The sequence below is a fragment of the Coregonus clupeaformis genome, chromosome 14 (genome assembly GCF_020615455.1).
Source record: "Coregonus clupeaformis isolate EN_2021a chromosome 14, ASM2061545v1, whole genome shotgun sequence".
NCBI classification, from domain to species: domain Eukaryota; kingdom Metazoa; phylum Chordata; class Actinopteri; order Salmoniformes; family Salmonidae; genus Coregonus; species Coregonus clupeaformis.
The window spans coordinates 10,760,453-10,779,457 of NC_059205.1; the positions used below are offsets into that span (position 1 = coordinate 10,760,453).

At 45.7% G+C, this 19,005-nt stretch overlaps 1 protein-coding gene across 2 annotated transcripts in view; it reads left to right on the forward strand.

Annotated features, from left to right (window-relative positions):
- Positions 1 to 19,005, forward strand: part of LOC121580726 (serine/threonine-protein kinase N2) — a 38,280-nt gene that overhangs the window by 16,671 nt on the left and 2,604 nt on the right. For both annotated transcript variants that reach the window (XM_041895740.2, XM_041895739.2), the window contains exons 3-21: positions 2,352 to 2,506; positions 3,386 to 3,515; positions 3,765 to 3,910; positions 4,327 to 4,540; positions 4,842 to 5,027; positions 5,453 to 5,562; positions 5,818 to 5,961; positions 6,155 to 6,230; positions 6,619 to 6,763; positions 6,919 to 7,057; positions 7,363 to 7,505; positions 8,067 to 8,142; positions 8,756 to 8,847; positions 10,532 to 10,708; positions 11,647 to 11,709; positions 11,809 to 11,885; positions 14,076 to 14,218; positions 17,583 to 17,690; positions 17,864 to 17,944. In XM_041895740.2, the coding sequence (XP_041751674.1) occupies positions 2,352 to 2,506; positions 3,386 to 3,515; positions 3,765 to 3,910; positions 4,327 to 4,540; positions 4,842 to 5,027; positions 5,453 to 5,562; positions 5,818 to 5,961; positions 6,155 to 6,230; positions 6,619 to 6,763; positions 6,919 to 7,057; positions 7,363 to 7,505; positions 8,067 to 8,142; positions 8,756 to 8,847; positions 10,532 to 10,708; positions 11,647 to 11,709; positions 11,809 to 11,885; positions 14,076 to 14,218; positions 17,583 to 17,690; positions 17,864 to 17,944 (2,405 nt within the window). The remainder of the gene's footprint in view (positions 1 to 2,351; positions 2,507 to 3,385; positions 3,516 to 3,764; positions 3,911 to 4,326; positions 4,541 to 4,841; positions 5,028 to 5,452; positions 5,563 to 5,817; positions 5,962 to 6,154; positions 6,231 to 6,618; positions 6,764 to 6,918; positions 7,058 to 7,362; positions 7,506 to 8,066; positions 8,143 to 8,755; positions 8,848 to 10,531; positions 10,709 to 11,646; positions 11,710 to 11,808; positions 11,886 to 14,075; positions 14,219 to 17,582; positions 17,691 to 17,863; positions 17,945 to 19,005) is intronic.

A 19,005-nucleotide genomic window follows, 5' to 3' on the forward strand; every position in this document is an offset into this window, starting at 1 on the left:
GTTAAATAAGGATGTCACTGTATGTGTCGCATTCTCCCCTATGTGTGGCTGACCTGGGATCAGACGTTGGGCCAGGGGAGGGTTCCCCTGTCAGCGCTCCAGGAGTGACATCACCCTGCTTGATATTCATTTTAGTTTTTTACATTTAGCAGACGCTCTTATCCAGAGCGAGTTACAGTAGTGAGTGCATACATGTTCATACTTTTTGTGCTGGATCCCCGTGGGAAACGAACTCACAACCCTGGCGTTGCAAGCGCCATGCTCTACCAACTGAGCCACATGGGACCATATTCAATGGCTCAGCTGTCTGCTGGTCCAGCGGGGGCTGTGTGGAGGAGAAGGCCCTTGACTGCTTGGCTCGTCCTGACCCCGACCAAAACCCCTCTCTTCTGGAGGGAAGCCCTGGCTCACAGGCACACACACACTCATACAAACACACGGATACACATGGATATACACATACATACACACACACACACACACACACACACAAATAATTGAAAGTTAGTTAGGACTACAATACATTACACACACACACACAGACACACACAACATAGCTGAGTATCCACCGTTTATATTTGCATCTGCTGACCCTCTGTCTATCTGAGCTTGAACACAGTTCAATCATATTGTCGGAGGAATCTTGCGGACCCATAATCTCTCTCAATAACGCTAATTTAGCAGACGACTTTATGACTGGTGCTGCCTAGAGCAACCTGACGTACTCTCCTTCATATCCCCCATTTAGATCAACCACAGAGATGCACTGCCCCGGTTAATGGCTGATTAAATTAATAATTAGACTATGTTTGAATGAATCGGCGACCTTCTGAGGCGTCTCCAGAGACACCGATGTTTAACAGGATGTGCTTCTCACGCTAAAGTGGTGTGTGATACTTGAATGCTAACTGTGGTTAGCGCTGTTGACTGGGTAAAGGCCTAGAGCTAGTTAGCGGTGGCATATGTTGGTCAGCTGTGGTGCCATTTCAGCACAGGAGGATGGTGACACCTTAATTGGGGAGGACGGGCTCGTGGTAATGGCTGGAGCGGAATATGTGGAATGCTATCAAATACATCAAACATGGTTTCTATGTGTTTGATGCCATTCCATTTGCTACGTTCCAGCCATTACCACGAGCCCGTCCTCCCCTCAGCAGCCTCCACTGCATTTTGGTGTAGCATTGCAGGTGGGATGTGACGCTGTGGAATCAAGTCAATTTCACATTTTCACATTTTGATTAGACCTTTTTATTTCTCAGTTCTAATTTAACTGTAAATTGAAATTAAATCTAGCCCTCAAAGTAAGAGCACAGTTTACCTCAAACTGTCACCAAGATGACGGTAAGAGACAGTAGAAGTCAGTCAGGCAGAGTTTTTCCCAGCTGTGTGTGAAGAAGCAAGCGTTTGCTCAGTACTCGTCTCGGGGTGTAGTGGTGAGGAGGGGTTCAACCCAGGCACGAAAAGCAGTGAGCTCAGCACGTTTGTTTTTGGAGGGAAGGAGGGGGCTGTGCATGCTGCACCAGACACAATAGCCCCTGGGGCAGGACAAGCGCATGGAGTTCCTGGGTGGCAAAACCGTAGCAAAACGCTTTGCAATGGAAAATGAACTTGAGCGTTTCTTATTGGACACCTTCAGGTGTGTTTGACGTGTTCGTCCATTTTCTTCTGTTTTGTGCCTAATGAACACGACCCCGGCTTAAAGCAACAAGGGCCTGTCAGTCATACCATAAATGTGCATGTCATATTTGCATGTACAGGAACGTCACATCCAGTGTTTAGCAAGTTCATGCTTGTTTTTCTCCAGAGACTGCTACAGGGTTCCCCTAACTTCTGTGCTGTTTGGAACAGAAATCCCAACTTTTCAGGGCATTTTAGTAAAGCATCTAGTGTACAAACAAGAATTCCCCGTCTTCAATAGTTTTCATACCAACAGACAGGGATGTAAATTACTTTTCAGACTGGGCTGGTAGAAAATGTGCCCAACTAGCCCGTGGGATAGTGAAATTTTAGTATTTTCAAATATCCCATGGCACAGATTTTCGACCTGGGCTAGTAAAGATTTCAGTCTGCTGGCCAGTGTCCAAAATCCTTAAATTCCATCCCTGCCAACAGGCCTTCTGTTTTTACACTAATTGCTTTGTTGTAGATGGTAAACGACACCCAGATCAATATGGCTGCATTGAACAAGATGAGAAATGCATTATGGCCAACTCGAAGACCTCCCTTCATACAAGTCTTTGAATGTTGTAGCTAATGAACATGCAAACTTTATTGTTGTATTGTAAGAGCTTTAATGGTTTTAATATCCAAGCTTCATATCTTCCCTTCCGATCTTCTACCTTTGTTTCTAGAGTGCCCTTTGACCCCGGACACCCCAGCTAGCGAAGCAAGGATGTGCACCAGCAGCAGCCGCCTGGCCGCCCTGAAGAAGCAGAACGACATTGAGCTGAAGGTCAAACAAGGGGCGGAGAATATGATCCAGATGTACTCCAATGGCTCTTCCAAGGTACGCCCACTGACCTCTTGACCAGCATAAACAATAATTAGCAGTACAAATATTAGCAGAGTATTAGCAGGCCTTATTTAGCTCTGCACTGGTTGCTAAGGTGTAGAATGCGGATGAATTCAGCTAATATCATACAGCACTAATACAGTAGGGATGTTAGCGCTAAGGTATGGAATGTTAGCAACCTCAGTGCTACCTACTAGCTATGGCGTATTAGCTGAGTTCTATTCGCTAAGGTGCCCATTGCTAAAATCAGCCATAGCTGACTCTGTGAGCACTGTATAATATCAAGGTATGGAATGTTGGCAACCCCCGGTCAGCGCTCCCATGCTGGAGCGCCTGGAGAAAGTGGCACCATCCTGTGGGAAATAGCATGGCCTGATGATGTCAGCCAGGAAATGCCTGTCAGACGGAAGCCTTTCCTGCCCGCTACGCCGGCACGGCATAGCATAGCGCGCTCCGCCACCAGAGGAATTCTGGGTGGAGTCGACTAGTTTACTCCACGGGCCATGTGTGTGCGTGCATCAACTCGAGGGTCACCGATAACACAATGACATTCTACTTTTGCCTGAGGTGAATAACTTTTTCCATGAGTTCATTGAAAACTTTTGCTCCACTTAAGGTCATGATTTGACGAGACCTTGTTCGGATTGGGTAACCCACACACACACACAGACACACACATTCTGTCTGAAGTATGATGCGGAATTTGGGTCAGGTGTTTTGTGTTCTTATACTCATGAATTTTCAGGAAGAAATGCTGTTTAGATCAGATGTTGATCAATGTCAGAACGTCCAGTTAGTTACCTTAATTATAGACGCCTATATATACCTGTTGGTGATGATTTGTTTTTTTTTTGGTCTTTACTTTCTGCTCAGGACCGGAAATTGCTAGCGACTGCTCAACAGATGCTGCAGGACAGCAAGACGAAGATTGAGTTCATCAGGATGCAGATCCTCAAAGGCAGCCAGGCCAGCGAGTTGAGCTTCGATAACAATGACGTCATGGGTGAGACACACACACACCTGCCTGTGACTCATTCTGGCCGTGGCGTCCTGTCCTGTGTTATCCCCTTTGACACATATGGAGAGACACACACACACACACACACACACACACACACACACACACACACGTGGATTCACAAATTACCTTCCATCCTAAATAACTACTCACTGTGTGATCCAGATGAGGGATTTTGCACCTCCTCTCCTCAAACACCCTGATAGTCTCTCTAACAAGGTCCTCTTCCTCCAGCCAAGCCCATCATCAGCCCGTTGGACCTACGGGTGGAGGAGCTGTGTCACCACGCCAGGATAGAGTCAGCCGTGGCCGAGGGCGCCAAGAACGTCATGAAGCTCCTGGGCTCTGGCAAGGTCACGGAGAAGAGGGCACACTCAGAGGTACAGACCACAACCCTAGTTGAGTAGGAGTGCTGATCTAGGCTCAGGTCCCCCCGTCTATATAATTAGGATCTAAAAGGCTAAACTGATCCTAGATCAACACTCCTACCCTGGCCCCATAAACAACTAGACAAAAAATATTTTTCGAAAGCTATTCCTAAACCCTTAGTCAACTCACTGCTCAACAAACTTATGCCCAAAATGGGAGCAAACGCTTTCAAAATGTCTGGGCGTGCCTGTTGGACAAACTAAAGTATACAAAATCCCCTTTCTGTCTGTAAACTTGTTTTTTCCTGGATCAGTATGAGAGCAAACATATTTACAAGTCGAAAACAATAAAATGAGTACCTTCTGAGTTTTCACCCATTTCGTGAAGATGCCCCTGTTTTGACCCTTGACCTTGCTGTTCTCCCCAGGCCCAGGCCCGCTTTAACGAGTCCAGTCAGAAGCTGGACCTGCTCAAGTATTCCCTGGAGCAGAGGCTGAGTGAGCTGCCCAAGAACCACCCTCGCAGCAGCAGCATCGTGCAGGAGCTGTCCCTCATGGCCTCGCCCGCCCTCAGCCCGCGCTCCAGCATCATCTCCACCCAGAACCAGTACAGCACCGTGGCCAAGCCCGCCGCACTCACAGGTAAAAGCGCCCATATCCCACAGCAGTGGTCACCAGTTGCCTACTGTAAAAACCTCTGAATGTAGGGCTGAATCTTAACTTGAGATATGCACCTGTTAATCATGTCAATGGAAGATTTGTGCGAAAACTTGACTTACAAAGATCTCAAGTTCTAGCCTTTTATGTACTGGCATTTTGGGATTTCAGTCTTTAAAAAAGTATGCAGTTACCAATATATCAAGACAGTATTGCTGTAGTACTGTGCTTTGCCTGGCCTTATCAAATCTATCACTTTATGATAAAAATCTCTCGTCTCCCACAGGCACGTTAGACGTCAGGCTCATGGGCTGCCAGGACCTGCTGGAGAACGTTCCGGGTCGTTCCAAAGCCGGTTCCGTGCCGCTGCCTTGCTGGAGCCCCAGCGAGACCCGCTCCTCCTTCATGAGCCGGGGAAACCGCAACCGAGGTGCCAGCGCACGGAACCTCTCCAAGAGTGAAGACCTCTCCAGTGAGTCTCCTAACACCAGCATTCTCTCCTACTATCAGCCCTCGATCAATAACTTAATCCATTGATAACTTTTTTTGTCACAGTCAGAAATCCAAGGATTTACGATGTAAAATATTTATACATAGTTGTCTGAAATTGCACTATTTCTGACCAGGGCCCATTTTCAGACGCAGCCATATACACACTTGACAAAAGCACATTGGAGAAACCTGAAACCTGTCCAGTGACTGATTACCCCTGCCATCATCCCTTCTGCTTGAGAGCATGGGTTGTAGCAGAGCTATAAATATACAGAAACCACTGCACTCTATATGTAGTGTATCCTAAAGGGAGAACACCATGTTCATTTAAATGTAATGTCATGTATGAACTGTAATATGTACATTTTGGGCAGGAAATTGTATTCAATTTGCGTTGCTCTCCAGATGAAATCAGTGCTGTGCTGAAGCTGGACAATACAGTGGTGGGACAAACCAACTGGAGACCTGTTAGTAACCAGTCCTGGGATCAGAAGTTTACACTGGAGCTGGACAGGGTACCACACACACACACACAAACCTCATTATCTGGCAGCCAGTTTAATGTAGGTGTTTTCTACAACAATATGTGTTATAAGGAGAAGACTATTATGCATTCCTCAGTTCACCAGACTCTAGTTAAATAATCGCCTCCAAATTAAATCACAATGCACCACGAAAATGTTGCTCTATGAATACTTGACTTTGCTTGTGTGTGTGTGTGTGCGCTTGACCTTGTGCGCTTGACCTTGTGTGCATTGTTTGACCTGCAGTCTCGTGAGCTGGAGATCTCGGTGTACTGGAGAGACTGGCGCTCGCTGTGTGCCGTCAAGTTCCTGCGACTGGAGGACTTCCTGGACAACCAGCGTCATGGCATGTGTCTCTACCTGGAGCCCCAGGGAACCCTGTTCGCAGAGGTATCCCACTTTGATACTACACCAGGGTTGTGTTCATGAACTGAAGGGGACTATCTGGACAAGTCCAATAAGAGATGCTCATTTTAGTTTTCGGTGCTAGCGGTTTTAAATGTTTTCCTTGCTTGCCCTAATGATGAAGTCTGTTTGCTTTGTTGTCCTGTATGTCTCCTCCAAACTATGGATTTTTATTCAGGTCACATTTTTCACCCCTGTCATTGAGCGGCGACCCAAACTGCAGAGACAAAAAAAGATATTCTCAAAGCAGCAAGGTAACTCGTCATTTTCTGAGAAAACACAAAAATAGAGGCCAAAGCAGAATACAATTTACTTCATACTCAACAGGAGAAAAACTTGACATGTTTTTTATGGAACATATTCATTAATTCCAAATGAAATGTAAATTAGTCTGAGATATCACGTATCTGCTTTGGTTTTCAGGACATTATTTATTGTCCTCTTTGGACGGTTTAATTATGTCTCTTCCACTAAATAAAGGGTAGTCAAATAGTGGTCTCCATGACCCATATTATCTCCATGATCACCCCCGGTCATAAGGTCTGTAGGGGTGTTGTGAGGATTAGTGTTCCCCGTCTGGCTTTGTGACCGGTGTTAAGGAGGTTAGTGTGTCACTGACCTATATCCTGTGTCCCTCCTCAGGGAAGACGTTCCTGCGTGCTCCTCAAATGAACATCAACATCGCCACCTGGGGCCGCCTGGTCAGGAGGGCCATACCAACCGGTAGCAGCCCACAGGTGCCTGAGACCGGGCCCAGCAGTCTGCCGGGATCTCCAACACCCACCAGGTATATATAAAACAGGCATGAATTCACACTGTTACTTGTATACACACACACACACACACACACACACTGTCACAAATGCCAGAGACCTTCCTAACATCTTCACACATACACAGTCTGTAGACTCTCTCATTAAGATGTGGCACCTTTCTTTCCAGTGCCATTAGTGAACCATTGGTGACCAAGCTGGACTTTGACAAAGAGCCCACCCCGGGACCCAAGCACTACCCTGTACCCGCTGGCATCAGAGAACCACTGGCACAGGACAACAAACTGCCCGACAAGGAGGAAGTACAGGTACAGACATTGGGTTACCATGGAGATGCCTGATAGAGGAAGTAGTGCACATGTAGTCATATACGATAATGGTTATGATAATGGTTATGATAGTGGGAATGGTCATCCCAGTTCAAGCAAATTAAAACATACAAAAACGGTCAATGGAAACCTGGGTCATGTTCAATGAAAACGTTTTGAAACGGGGATGTACTGCCTGAATCCCAACTCAACTTTTTCCGTTGCAAAACATTTTGCTACATTGTGCCATACTGAACACACCCACACTGCCCCATCCTCCTAAAAAGTGTGTTCTGCCGTTGCAGGACGCCCTGGCATCGTTTGACTTCCTGAACAAGAGGAACAGCATAGCGGTGAAGTCGTCGGACCTAGACCGACTAGACAAGGTAGTAGAGCAGGAGATCCAGCCTCCAGACCTGGAGCTCACAGCCATACAGAAGGAGATACGGTAGGGCTCACTGATAAAGGACATGATTGCAGTTGGACTGCGCAGAATCACTGATTTACAAATAATTACTCTTTATGAGCTCAAGATCAGCAATTCTGTGCCTCTCAAATAGGCTGAAGCGACTCAAATATTGTTTTAACTGTTTGAGGACATTTTCTGGAGAAAATGATGCATTCATGACACACTTTTAACAGATGTTTGTTTTTGATTGATTGGTTATAATTAGTTTATTGGGGGCAGTGTATTGTTCCCAACTTCCATGAGAAAGTGCATGTTTTTACCTCTTAATTGATTGGTTATTATCTTATTGAAAGTAATACTTATTTTTTTACATTTTAGTCATTTAGCAGACGCTCTTATCCAGAGCGACTTACAGTAGTGATACATTTTCAGAGTTTTTTTTTTTTCCCCCGTTATGATCCTCCGTGGGAATCGAACCCAGAATCCTGGTGTTGCAACCACCATGCTCTACCAACTGAGCCACACTGGACCCCAGTAGTTTGTCTTTGTATTTTTCCATTGAATATATGATATCTAATGTACATCTACCTCCATTTCCAGGGAAGAAGAACAATTTCAGTTTAGTCTCAGAGACTTCAAATGTGTTGCAGTCCTTGGCCGTGGTCATTTTGGAAAGGTACGTGGCACACACCAAAACCCATTTCTCGATGCCAGGGCTCTCCAACCCTGTTCCTGGAGAGTTACCCTTCTGTAGGTTTACTTTCCAACCCTGTTCCTGGAGAGCTACCCTCCTGTAGGTTTACTTTTCCAACCCTGTTCCTGGAGAGCTACCCTCCTGTAGGTTTTCACTCAAACCCTGTTCCTGGAGAGCTACCCTCCTGTAGGTTTACTTTTCCAACCCTGTTCCTGGAGCGCTACCCTCATGTAGGTTTTCACTCCAACCCTGTTCCTGGAGAGCTACCCTCCTGTAGGTTTTTGCTCCAACCCTGTTCATGGAGAGCTACCCTCCTGTAGGTTTTCACTCTAACCCTGTTCCTGGAGAGCTACCCTCCTGTAGGTGTTCACTCGAAGCTTGTTCCTGGAGAGCTACCCTCCTGTAGGTTTTATCTCCAACTCTGTTCCCGGAGAGCTACCCTCCTGTAGGTTTTTGCTCCAACCCTGTTCCTGGAGAACGGTGGCGCCTGCCCAGGACCGAGTTTGGGAAACCCTGCTCTAGAGAAATGTGATCTTACTGAAAAACTCAACCCAGCCTTCCTAAAATGTCTCCTCTCTTCCCTCACTCCATACAGGTATTGTTAGCCGAGTATAAAAGCATGGGAGAGATGTTTGCCATCAAAGCCCTGAAGAAAGGAGACATTGTGGCTCGTGATGAGGTGGACAGGTAAGGGGCTCAACCTGTGCACTTCAACCAAGTAGGCCAGATACTGATGTCTTTTTAACAATTTGTTTGCTGAGCAGAACAGTTTACCTTTGTTCAACCGTGTTATTCAGTTCATAGTTGACTACGCGCAAAAAGAAAGTCCATTGATATGGGCGCAATATGTAGCTTTGTGCGCAAACGGACCAAATTCACATAGAAAGGTGAGCTATAGATGTGTCATTCACATAGAAAGGTGAGCTATAGATGTGTCATTCACATAGAAAGGTGAGCTATAGATGTGTCATTCACATAGAAAGGTGAGCTATAGATGTGTCTTTCACATAGAAAGGTGAGCTATAGATGTGTCATTCACATAGAAAGGTGAGCTATAGATGTGTCTTTCACATAGAAAGGTGAGCTATAGATGTGTCTTTCACATAGAAAGGTGAGCTATAGATGTGTCATTCACATAGAAAGGTGAGCTATAGATGTGTCATTCACATAGAAAGGTGAGCTATAGATGTGTCATTCACATAGAAAGGTGAGCTATAGATGTGTCATTCACATAGAAAGGTGAGCTATAGATGTGTCATTCACATAGAAAGGTGAGCTATAGATGTGTCATTCACATAGAAAGGTGAGCTATAGATGTGTCATTCACATAGAAAGGTGAGCTATAGATGTGTCATTCACATAGAAAGGTGAGCTATAGATGTGTCATTCACATAGAAAGGTGAGCTATAGATGTGTCTTTCACATAGAAAGGTGAGCTATAGATGTGTCTTTCACATAGAAAGGTGAGCTATAGATGTGTCTTTCACATAGAAAGGTGAGCTATAGATGTGTCATTCACATAGAAAGGTGAGCTATAGATGTGTCTTTCACATAGAAAGGTGAGCTATAGATGTGTCATTCACATAGAAAGGTGAGCTATAGATGTGTCATTCACATAGAAAGGTGAGCTATAGATGTGTCATTCACATAGAAAGGTGAGCTATAGATGTGTCATTCACATAGAAAGGTGAGCTATAGATGTGTCATTCACATAGAAAGCGAGTCCTGATAAGCGGTAGGTCTGTTTTTATGTCCTTTTTTTGTGCGTCTTTTTACTTTTGGTTTTGTACACCAGCTCAAAACAGCTGAAAATACCATATTTTTGGTTATTGAAGACATTTCACAGGTGTTTAGATGGTACAAGGATTCTCTAAAACAGGGCTCTCCAACCCTGTACCCAGAGAGCTACCCCCGTAAGTTCAACCCAACCCCAATTAAAACTATCAACCAGCTAACTATTAGAGTCAGCTGCACTAGATTAGGGTTGGAGTGAAAACCTACAGGACGGTAGCTCTCCAGGAACAGGGTTGGAGAGCCCTGCTCTACACTATACATTGGTTGTTTTGTCAAATAAACTGAAATTAGTTGAGTATTTTAGATTTTTAGAAACCAGGCGCTGGTAGAGGGATTTCTACATATTGCTCCTTTAACAGTTGATGCTGTTTTCCATCTGGGGAAAGATATTAAGATATTAGCTCAGCTTTCTAACCACAAGTTTGGGCTGATTTTGTTTAATTTCACTAATTTCAGGAATTTATTTATACATGGATTTAAGTAGCATTACATTTATTTTCTTGTAATCTAAGAAAAGCCTTGCCCAGGTATCAGGTATCAGTGGCTTACGTAGTTGTCTCTCGGTCTTCCCCCCCAGTCTGATGTGTGAGAAGCGTATCTTTGAGACGGTGAACAGTGTGCGCCACCCGTTCCTGGTCAACCTCTTTGCCTGCTTCCAAACGCAGGAGCACGTGTGCTTCGTCATGGAGTATGCTGCCGGGGGAGACCTGATGATGCACATCCACTCTGACGTCTTCTCAGAGCCCAGGGCCATGTGAGTGACACAATTACAAAAATATGTTATATGCTTTAAAGCAGAACTCAGCTGTTGAAAAAATAACAAAGCCTCTCCTGCCCCTGTTTCACTAAAAAGCTAAGGGATGGGGCTGGAGAAATGAAATCACTCTCAAATTTATAGACAGAGCTATGGATGTAAGGACTGACCATCCATTATATCTAAATTATAGTTTTAACCATGTTTTGAGGCTGTATAGTGTTTGTTTACATTTACGTTGTTTACAAACATTTGAGTAAAACAAGCTTATATTTTGGGCTCTGATGAGGTACGACAGTTGAACTAAGTTCATGAGGCATTTATAAGTTATATTCTTCCAGAATCAATGGACACATATTATTAATTTATAAGTCCAAAAATGGATGTAGCAACTGCAGATTGCCCCTTTTTTAAAGCTAGAATCCTTCATGGTGAAACTGCCACGTCCATTTGTGATATTACAACAGAAGTTACTGCAAACAACAGTTTTTTTTTTTCCTTCTCTGACATCATTGCACTTGTGACAGAACAGCAGCATATGTACTTTTTACCACGATGCTCCCCAGCTCTGCTTGTCAACAAAACGGCAATGGGGCAGATAGTGGCGCTGTTTCCCCTACTGTGAATTTAATCTTTAAGGTATTTTTGTCTAGTAGTAATATGAAGGTTCACTTGCTTTATGAGCACCAAGATTATCTTCTGGGTTAACCGGCTTTGAAATAGTGTCTTAAGTGCTCACCTCCATATCCAGTGTCTTGTTTTCAGTGGTACCCTGAATCAGTGGTACCCTGAATCAGCGGTACCCTAAATCAGTGGTACCCTGAATCAGCGGTACCCTAAATCATAAAGTGGATTCTCTTCTCATTTTCTCTGATTCCTTGCTGAAATCCGCTCCCAACTAATCCACCAAATCTTTTTTTTCTCTCTCTCTTTTGTAGATTTTATGCAGCTTGTGTCGTATTGGGATTACAGTTTTTACATGAACATAAGATTGTGTACAGGTAATGATTCCATAATTCCATTCACTGGGTGAATATATGCCCTGTTATAATATATTGATGCTGATTCTCATGATTTATTTCTTTTTGTTTTACTTTCAGAGATCTGAAGCTTGACAATCTGCTCTTGGACACTGAGGGCTATGTAAAAATAGCTGACTTTGGCCTGTGCAAAGAGGGTAAATGGGACAAAAACAACACAACCTCAACTTAATGTCATCTCTCACTGTTCCAACACCATTGAATGTAAAATAAATGTATAATAACCTTACCCTGACTTAGTCAAAAGTCTAATTCGGAAAGTATTCAGACCCCTTGACTCTTTCCACATTTTGTTACGTTACAGCCTTATTCTAAAATTGATTAAATATACATATTTTTTTCAGCAATCTACACACAATACCTCATAATGACAAAGCGAAAACAGGTTTTTAGATCATTTTGCAAATGTATAAAAATAAAATAACATTCCTTACTTACATAAGTATTCAGACCCTTTGCAATGAGACTCGAAATTGAGCTCAGGTGCATCCTGTTTCCGTTGATCATCCTTGAGATGTTGCTACAACTTGATTGGCGTCCACCTGTGGTAAATTCAATTGATTGGACATGATATGGAAAGGCACACACCTGTCTAAATAAGGTCCCACAGTTGACAGTGCATGTCAGAGCAAAAACCAAGCCATGAGGTCGAAGGAATTGTCCATAGGGATTAGAGGCACAGATCTGGGGAAGGGTACAAAAAAATGTATGCAGCCATGAAGGTCCCCAAGAACACAGTGGCCTCCATCATTCTTAAATAGAAGAAGTTTGGAACCACCAAGACTCTTCCTAGAGCTGGCCGCCCGGCCAAACTGAGCAATCGGGGGAGAAGGGCCTTGGTCAGGGAGGTGACCAAGAACCCTATGGTCACTCTGACAGAGCTCTAGAGTTTCTCTGTAGAGATGGGAGAACCTTCCAGAAGGACAACCATCTCTGCAGCACTCCACCAATCAGGCCTTTATGGTAGAGTGGCCAGATGGAAGCCACTCTTCAGTAAAAGGACATGACAGCCCGATTGGAGTTTGCCAAAAGGCATCTAAATACTCTGACCATGAGAAACAAGATTCTCTGGATTGATGAAACCAAGATTGAACTCTTTGGCCTGAATGCCAAGCGTCACATCTGGAGGAAACCTGGCACCATTCGTACGGTGAAGCATGGTGGTGGAAGCATCATGCTGTGGGGATGTTTTTCAGGGGAAGGGACTGGGAGACTAGTCAGTATCGAGGCAAAGATGAATGGAGCAAAGTACAGAGAGATACTTCTATTATTTTTTACAGTCTTGTTCCATCACTGCAACTCACGTACAGACTTGGGAGAGGCGAAGGTCGAGAGCCATGCGTCCTCCGAAACACGACCCCGCCAAGCCGCACTGCTTCTTGACACACTACTCGCTTAACCCGGAAGCCAGCCGCACCAATGTGTCGGAGGAAACACCGTACAGCTGGCGACCGAAGTCAGCGTGCATGCGCCCGGCCGCCACAAGGAGTCGCTAGAGCGCGATGGGACAAGGACATCCCAGCCGGCCAAACCCTCCCCTAACCCGGACGACGCTGGGCCAATTGTGCGCCGCTTCATGGGTCTCCCGGTCGCAGCTGGCTGCGACACAGCCCGGGATCGAACCCGGATCTGTAGTGATGCCTCTAGTACTGCAATGCAGTGCCTTAGACCTCTGCGCCACTCGGGAGGCCTGTCAGAGAGATCCTTGATGAAAACCTGCTCAGGACCTCAGACTGGGCAATGGTTCACCTTCCAACAGGACAACGACCCTAAGCACACAGCCAAGACAACAGAGGAGTGGCTTCGGGACAAGTCTCTGAATGTCCTTGAGTGGCCCAGCCAGATCCCGGACTTGAACCTGATTGAACATCACTGGAGAGACCTGAAAATAGCTGTGCAGCGACGCTCCCCATCCAACCTGACAGAGCTTGAGAGGATCTGCAGAGAAGAATGGGAGAAACTTCCCAAATACAGGTGTGCCAAGCTTGTAGTGTCATACCCAAGAAGACTCGAGGCTGTAATCGCTGAGTAAAGGGTCTGAATAATTATGTAAATGTAATATTTCCGTTTTTTATTTTCTCAACCTGTTTTTGCTTTGTCATTATGGGTTATTGTGTGTAGATTGATGGGGGGGGAACAATTTTAATGAATTTTACAATAAGGCTGTAATGTAACAAAGTGGGGTCAAGGGGTCTGAATAATTTCCGAATGCACTGTAAGGTCTACAGTATGCTGATCTGAAACTTATGTGCATGTCAGATTTCCATGTCTGTGTGGACAGTAAAGTTTCTGTACTAAACATGTCTTGGTTATGTGTATTCTGGCAGGAATGGGGTTCAGGGACCGCACCAGTACATTCTGTGGTACTCCTGAGTTCCTGGCCCCAGAGGTTCTGACGGAGACGTCCTACACGCGTGCTGTGGACTGGTGGGGTCTGGGGGTCCTCATCTTTGAGATGCTGGTTGGAGAGGTTAGTGGTTCTCACCTGTCATATGGATGCATACCTACTCAATACTATGACTCGTGAAGCTGGCCAATATTTTATCAACTCTAAAAATATATATTTTGATATATATATATATATATATATATATATATATTAACTCAGCAAAAAAAGAAACGTCCCTTTTTCAGGACCTTGTCTTTCAAAGATAATTGGTAAAAATCAAAATAACTTCACAGATCTTCATTGTAAAGGGTTTAAACACTGTTTCCCATGCTTGTTCAATGAACCATAAACAATTAATGAACATGCACCTGTGGAATGGTCGTTAAGATACTAACAGCTTACAGACGGTAGGCAATTAAGGTCAAAGTTATGAAAACTTAGTACACTAAAGAGGCCTTTCTACTGCCTTAGGCATGCTGCAAGGAGGCATGAGGACTGCAGATGTGGCCAGGGCAATCAATTGCAATGTCCGTACTGTGAGACGCCTAAGACAGCGCTACAGGGAGACAGGACGGACAGCTGATCGTCCTCGCAGTGGCAGACCACGTGTAACAACACCTGCACAGGATCGGCACATCCGAACATCACACCTGCGGGACAGGTACAGGATGGCAACAACAACTGCCCGAGTTACACCAGGAACGCACAATCCCTCCATCAGTGCTCAGACTGTCCGCAATAGGCTAAGAGAGGCTGGACTGAGGGCTTGTAGGCCTGTTGTAAGGCAGGTCCTCACCAGACATCACCGGCAACAGCGTCGCCTATGGGCACAAACCCACCGTCGCTGGACCAGTCAGGACTGGCAAAAAGTGCTCTTCACTGATGAGTCGCGGTTTTGTCTCACCAGGGGTGATGGTCGGATTTGCGTTTATCGTCGAAAAAATGAGTGTTACACCGAGGCCTGTACTCTGGGGCGGTGTGTCACAGCATCATCGGACTGAGCTTGTTGTCATTGCAGGCAATCTCAACGCTGTGCGTTACAGGGAAGACATCCTCCTCCCTCATGTGGTACCCTTCCTGCAGGCTCATCCTGACATGACCCTCCAGCATGACAATGCCACCAGCCATACTGATCGTTCTGTGTGTGATTTTCTGCAAGACAGGAATGTCAGTGTTCTGCTATGGCCAGCGAAGAGCCCGGATCTCAATCCCATTGAGCACGTCTGGGACCTGTTGGATCGAAGGGTGAGGAGCATGTGAGTGGAGTGGAGCGGGAGCGAGCGTGGAGCGCGAGCGGGCGGATTTTGGACAGAGCGCAGAGCGGCATTTTTAAAAGGACGGAGCGTCGCCCTATGTCCCGCTCCAATTTCGCTCGCTCACACCGAGTCTGAAGCATGCTCAAGCCTTACCCAGAATCCATCTGTTTCATTTAATTTGTGTTGTCCATGAATTTGTATTTTATAGAGCGAGAGGAGCAGCAGCAGCAACAAGAGAAAAGGGTTGAGGAATTCAAACGTTTCTTCACTGCACGCAAAGGCCCAACCATAACAAGGGAGAGAAAAAGAGAGCTGGATGTAGCATTTTTAAAAATGATTTCTATGGACTATGAACCGCTGAGTAAAGGAGAACGCGAAGGGATGCAACACTTCGCCAGCGCAGCTCAACCGGGCTACACCCCCCCCCCCCCCATGCTACAACACCGTACGGGACACTCTCATGCCACATGCCCTGGAAGAGATGGAAGCCAAACTGCAAGACCTACTGCAAAATGGTGATGGGCTCGTTCTGTCAGCGGACATTTGGACCAGTAGAAGAGGGCACAGCTTCCTTGGCATCGTGGCCAGTTTCATTGATGGGACGTTCCGGGGGCACACGGTTTTGTTGGGCTGTGAGCACATACAGGGGCACCATACCGCAGATCGTATTTACCAAAAGTATGAACTGTACTGAAATATTGGAACGTGCAACGACGTGTGATTCGGGTCGTCACTGACAGTGCCAGCAACATGATCAAGGCGTTTAACCTCCTCCCTGGCACTGAAGAGGAGGCGGAGGGTGAAGTGACCGCGGATGCCAGCAGCAGCGCAGAACATGAAGAGGAGGATGAGGGACCACCTGCGCCCTCGCAAGTCCTTGTGGAAGTGATAAACTCTAATGTAGAAACGATGATAAATCAGTACTTTACTGTGTCAAATTTACATCTGAAATGCCCCATTCACATGCTTCAGCTGGCGATCAAAGACGCCGTTAACGAGCACGACAACATTAATAGGCTGTTGGTGAAAGTCGGGCACCTGGTGAAAAGTGTACGCAAGAGCACCCTGAACACAGAGGAAACCGACCAATTAGGTGTCCGCCCCACAAATGCCTGCGCCACTCGATGGAGCAGCCAGCTGCGGATGATTCAGTCGTTCATCCGGTTGTTCCAAAAATATGGCAAAACAAACTCAAGTCTAATGTTGCTAACATCACCCTGAATCAAGTACGGCAGCTGACGCACCTTGTCAGTGGGCAGACCTCACAGACAAAATGGAGAAGGAGCTGGGGAACCTGGGGATGATCCTCCCTGCTCACCGATGACACTCACGCTGCACTTCCAATGGGCATCGCTGCTTTTGCAGAAACATTGGCAAACAACGTGTCAATTCGCTATGGAATATACTATACTGATAAACATCTCATTTTACCATCAGTGTTAGATCCCCGTTTCAAGACAGAATGGATAATCCGAGATGAGTCTGTATGCAACAAACTCGGGGAGATAAGGTAAGGCTGTGGTTTAAGCTAAAAGTGAAATAAATGCAGATTTTTTTCATTTTTTTGGAGCGAGCGGGGGGGCCATTTGAGTGGAGCGCGATGCAAACTGCGTTTAGCACTGAGCGATAATGAGCGGACTGGCCTGATGTGGCTTTGGGCGGGGGGAGCGGAGGAGTGAACAGCTCCGTGAGCGAGGAGCTGAGATTCTCACCGCTCCACTCCGCTCATATGCTCTGGTGAGGGCTAGGGCCATTCCACCCAGAAATGTCCAGGAACTTGCAGGTGCCTTGGTGGAAGAGTGGGGTAACATCTCACAGCAAGAACTGGCAAATCTGGTGCAGTCCATGAGGAGGAGATGCAGTGCAGTACTTTTAATGCAGCTGGTGGCCAAGATAGTGACTGTTACTTTTGATTTTGACCCCCTCTTTGTTCAGGGACACATTATTCCATTTATGTTAGTCACATGTCTGTGGAACTTGTTCAGTTTATGTCTCAGTTGTTGAATCTTGTTATGTTCATACAAATATTTACACATGTTAAGTTTGCTGGAAAATAAACGCAGTTGACAGTGAGAGGACGTTTCTTTTTTTGCTGAGTTTATATAGCTGACCTGGTCAGTACTTGTCCATATAAAAATCTAAATAATTGACTGTATGTGCAAAAATCTGTGTTTTTGCCCGTCCGACAGTCTCCATTCCCTGGGGACGATGAGGAGGAGGTGTTTGACAGCATCGTCAACGATGAAGTCCGCTACCCAAGGTTCCTCTCAACAGAGGCCATCTCCATCATGAGAAGGGTGGGTTCTGGTGAAGTTCTACTACGGTAACTTCAGATTGACCTCTACTGAAACACAACACCTCAAACGACTGCTGTCAGCAAGTGTGAACTGAGAAGAAACAAAAGACAATGGCGTTATTGAAATACAGCTTTAATGTTTATTCTGCTTTGTTATGCTCTTTATGTTTGTAGCTTTTGAGGAGGAGTCCAGAAAGACGTCTGGGGGCAGGAGAACGAGACGCAGAAGAAGTAAAGAAACATCTGTTCTTCAGAGTAAGTTGAAAGTATTTTTTATTTTATTTTATATATTTGATCTGTTTTGATATTGTTATCCAAAACAGCCTGGATTACAGGCAATGTGGACACATCATTACATATGTAGGCTACTTAAGCAATAAGGCCTGAGGAGGTGTGGTATATGGCCAATATAAAATAAGTGTTTTGTCATACCCATGGTATACAGTCTGATATACCACAGCTGTCAGCCAATCAGCATTCAGAGCTCGAACCACCCAGTTTATAATATTCATTCGACTTGTCTCCTTTATTATCTTGGTTGTCATTAACTTTTTTTCTCACAAGGTAGACGATTCAATACGTCTGTCCTGATAGTTTGCCGACGACACAATAGTGGTAGGCCTGATCACCGACAACGATGAGACAGCCTATAGGGAGGAGGTCAAAGACCTGGCCGTGTGGTGCCAGGATAACAACCTCCCCTCAACGTGACCAAGACAAAGGAGATGATTGTGGACTACAGGAAAAAAAAGAGGACTGAGCACGCCCCCATTCTCATCGACGGGGCTGTAGTGGAACAGGTTGAGAGCTTCAAGTTCCTTGGTGTCCACATCACCAACGAACTATCATGGTCCAAACACACCAAGACAGTCGTGAAGATGGCATGACAAAGCCTATTCCCCCTCAGGAGACTGAAAAGATTTGTCATGGGTCCTCAGATCCTCAAAAGGTTCTACAGCTGCACCATCGAGAGCATCCTGACTGGTTGCATCACCGCCTGGTATGGCAACTGCTCGGCCTCTGACCGCAAGGCACTACAGAGGGTAGTGCGTACGGCCCAGTACATCACTGGGGCCAAGCTTCCTGCCATCCTGGACCTCTATACCAGGCGGTGTCAGAGGAAGGCCCTCAAAATTGTCAAAGACTCCAGCCACCCTAGTCATAGACTGTTCTCTCTGCTACCGCACGGCAAGCGGTACCGGAGCGCCAAGTCTAGGTCCAAAAGGCTTCTCAACAGCTTCTACCCCCAAGCCATAAGACTCCTGAACAGCTAATCATGGCTACCTGGACTATTTGCACTGCCCCCCCCCACCCCC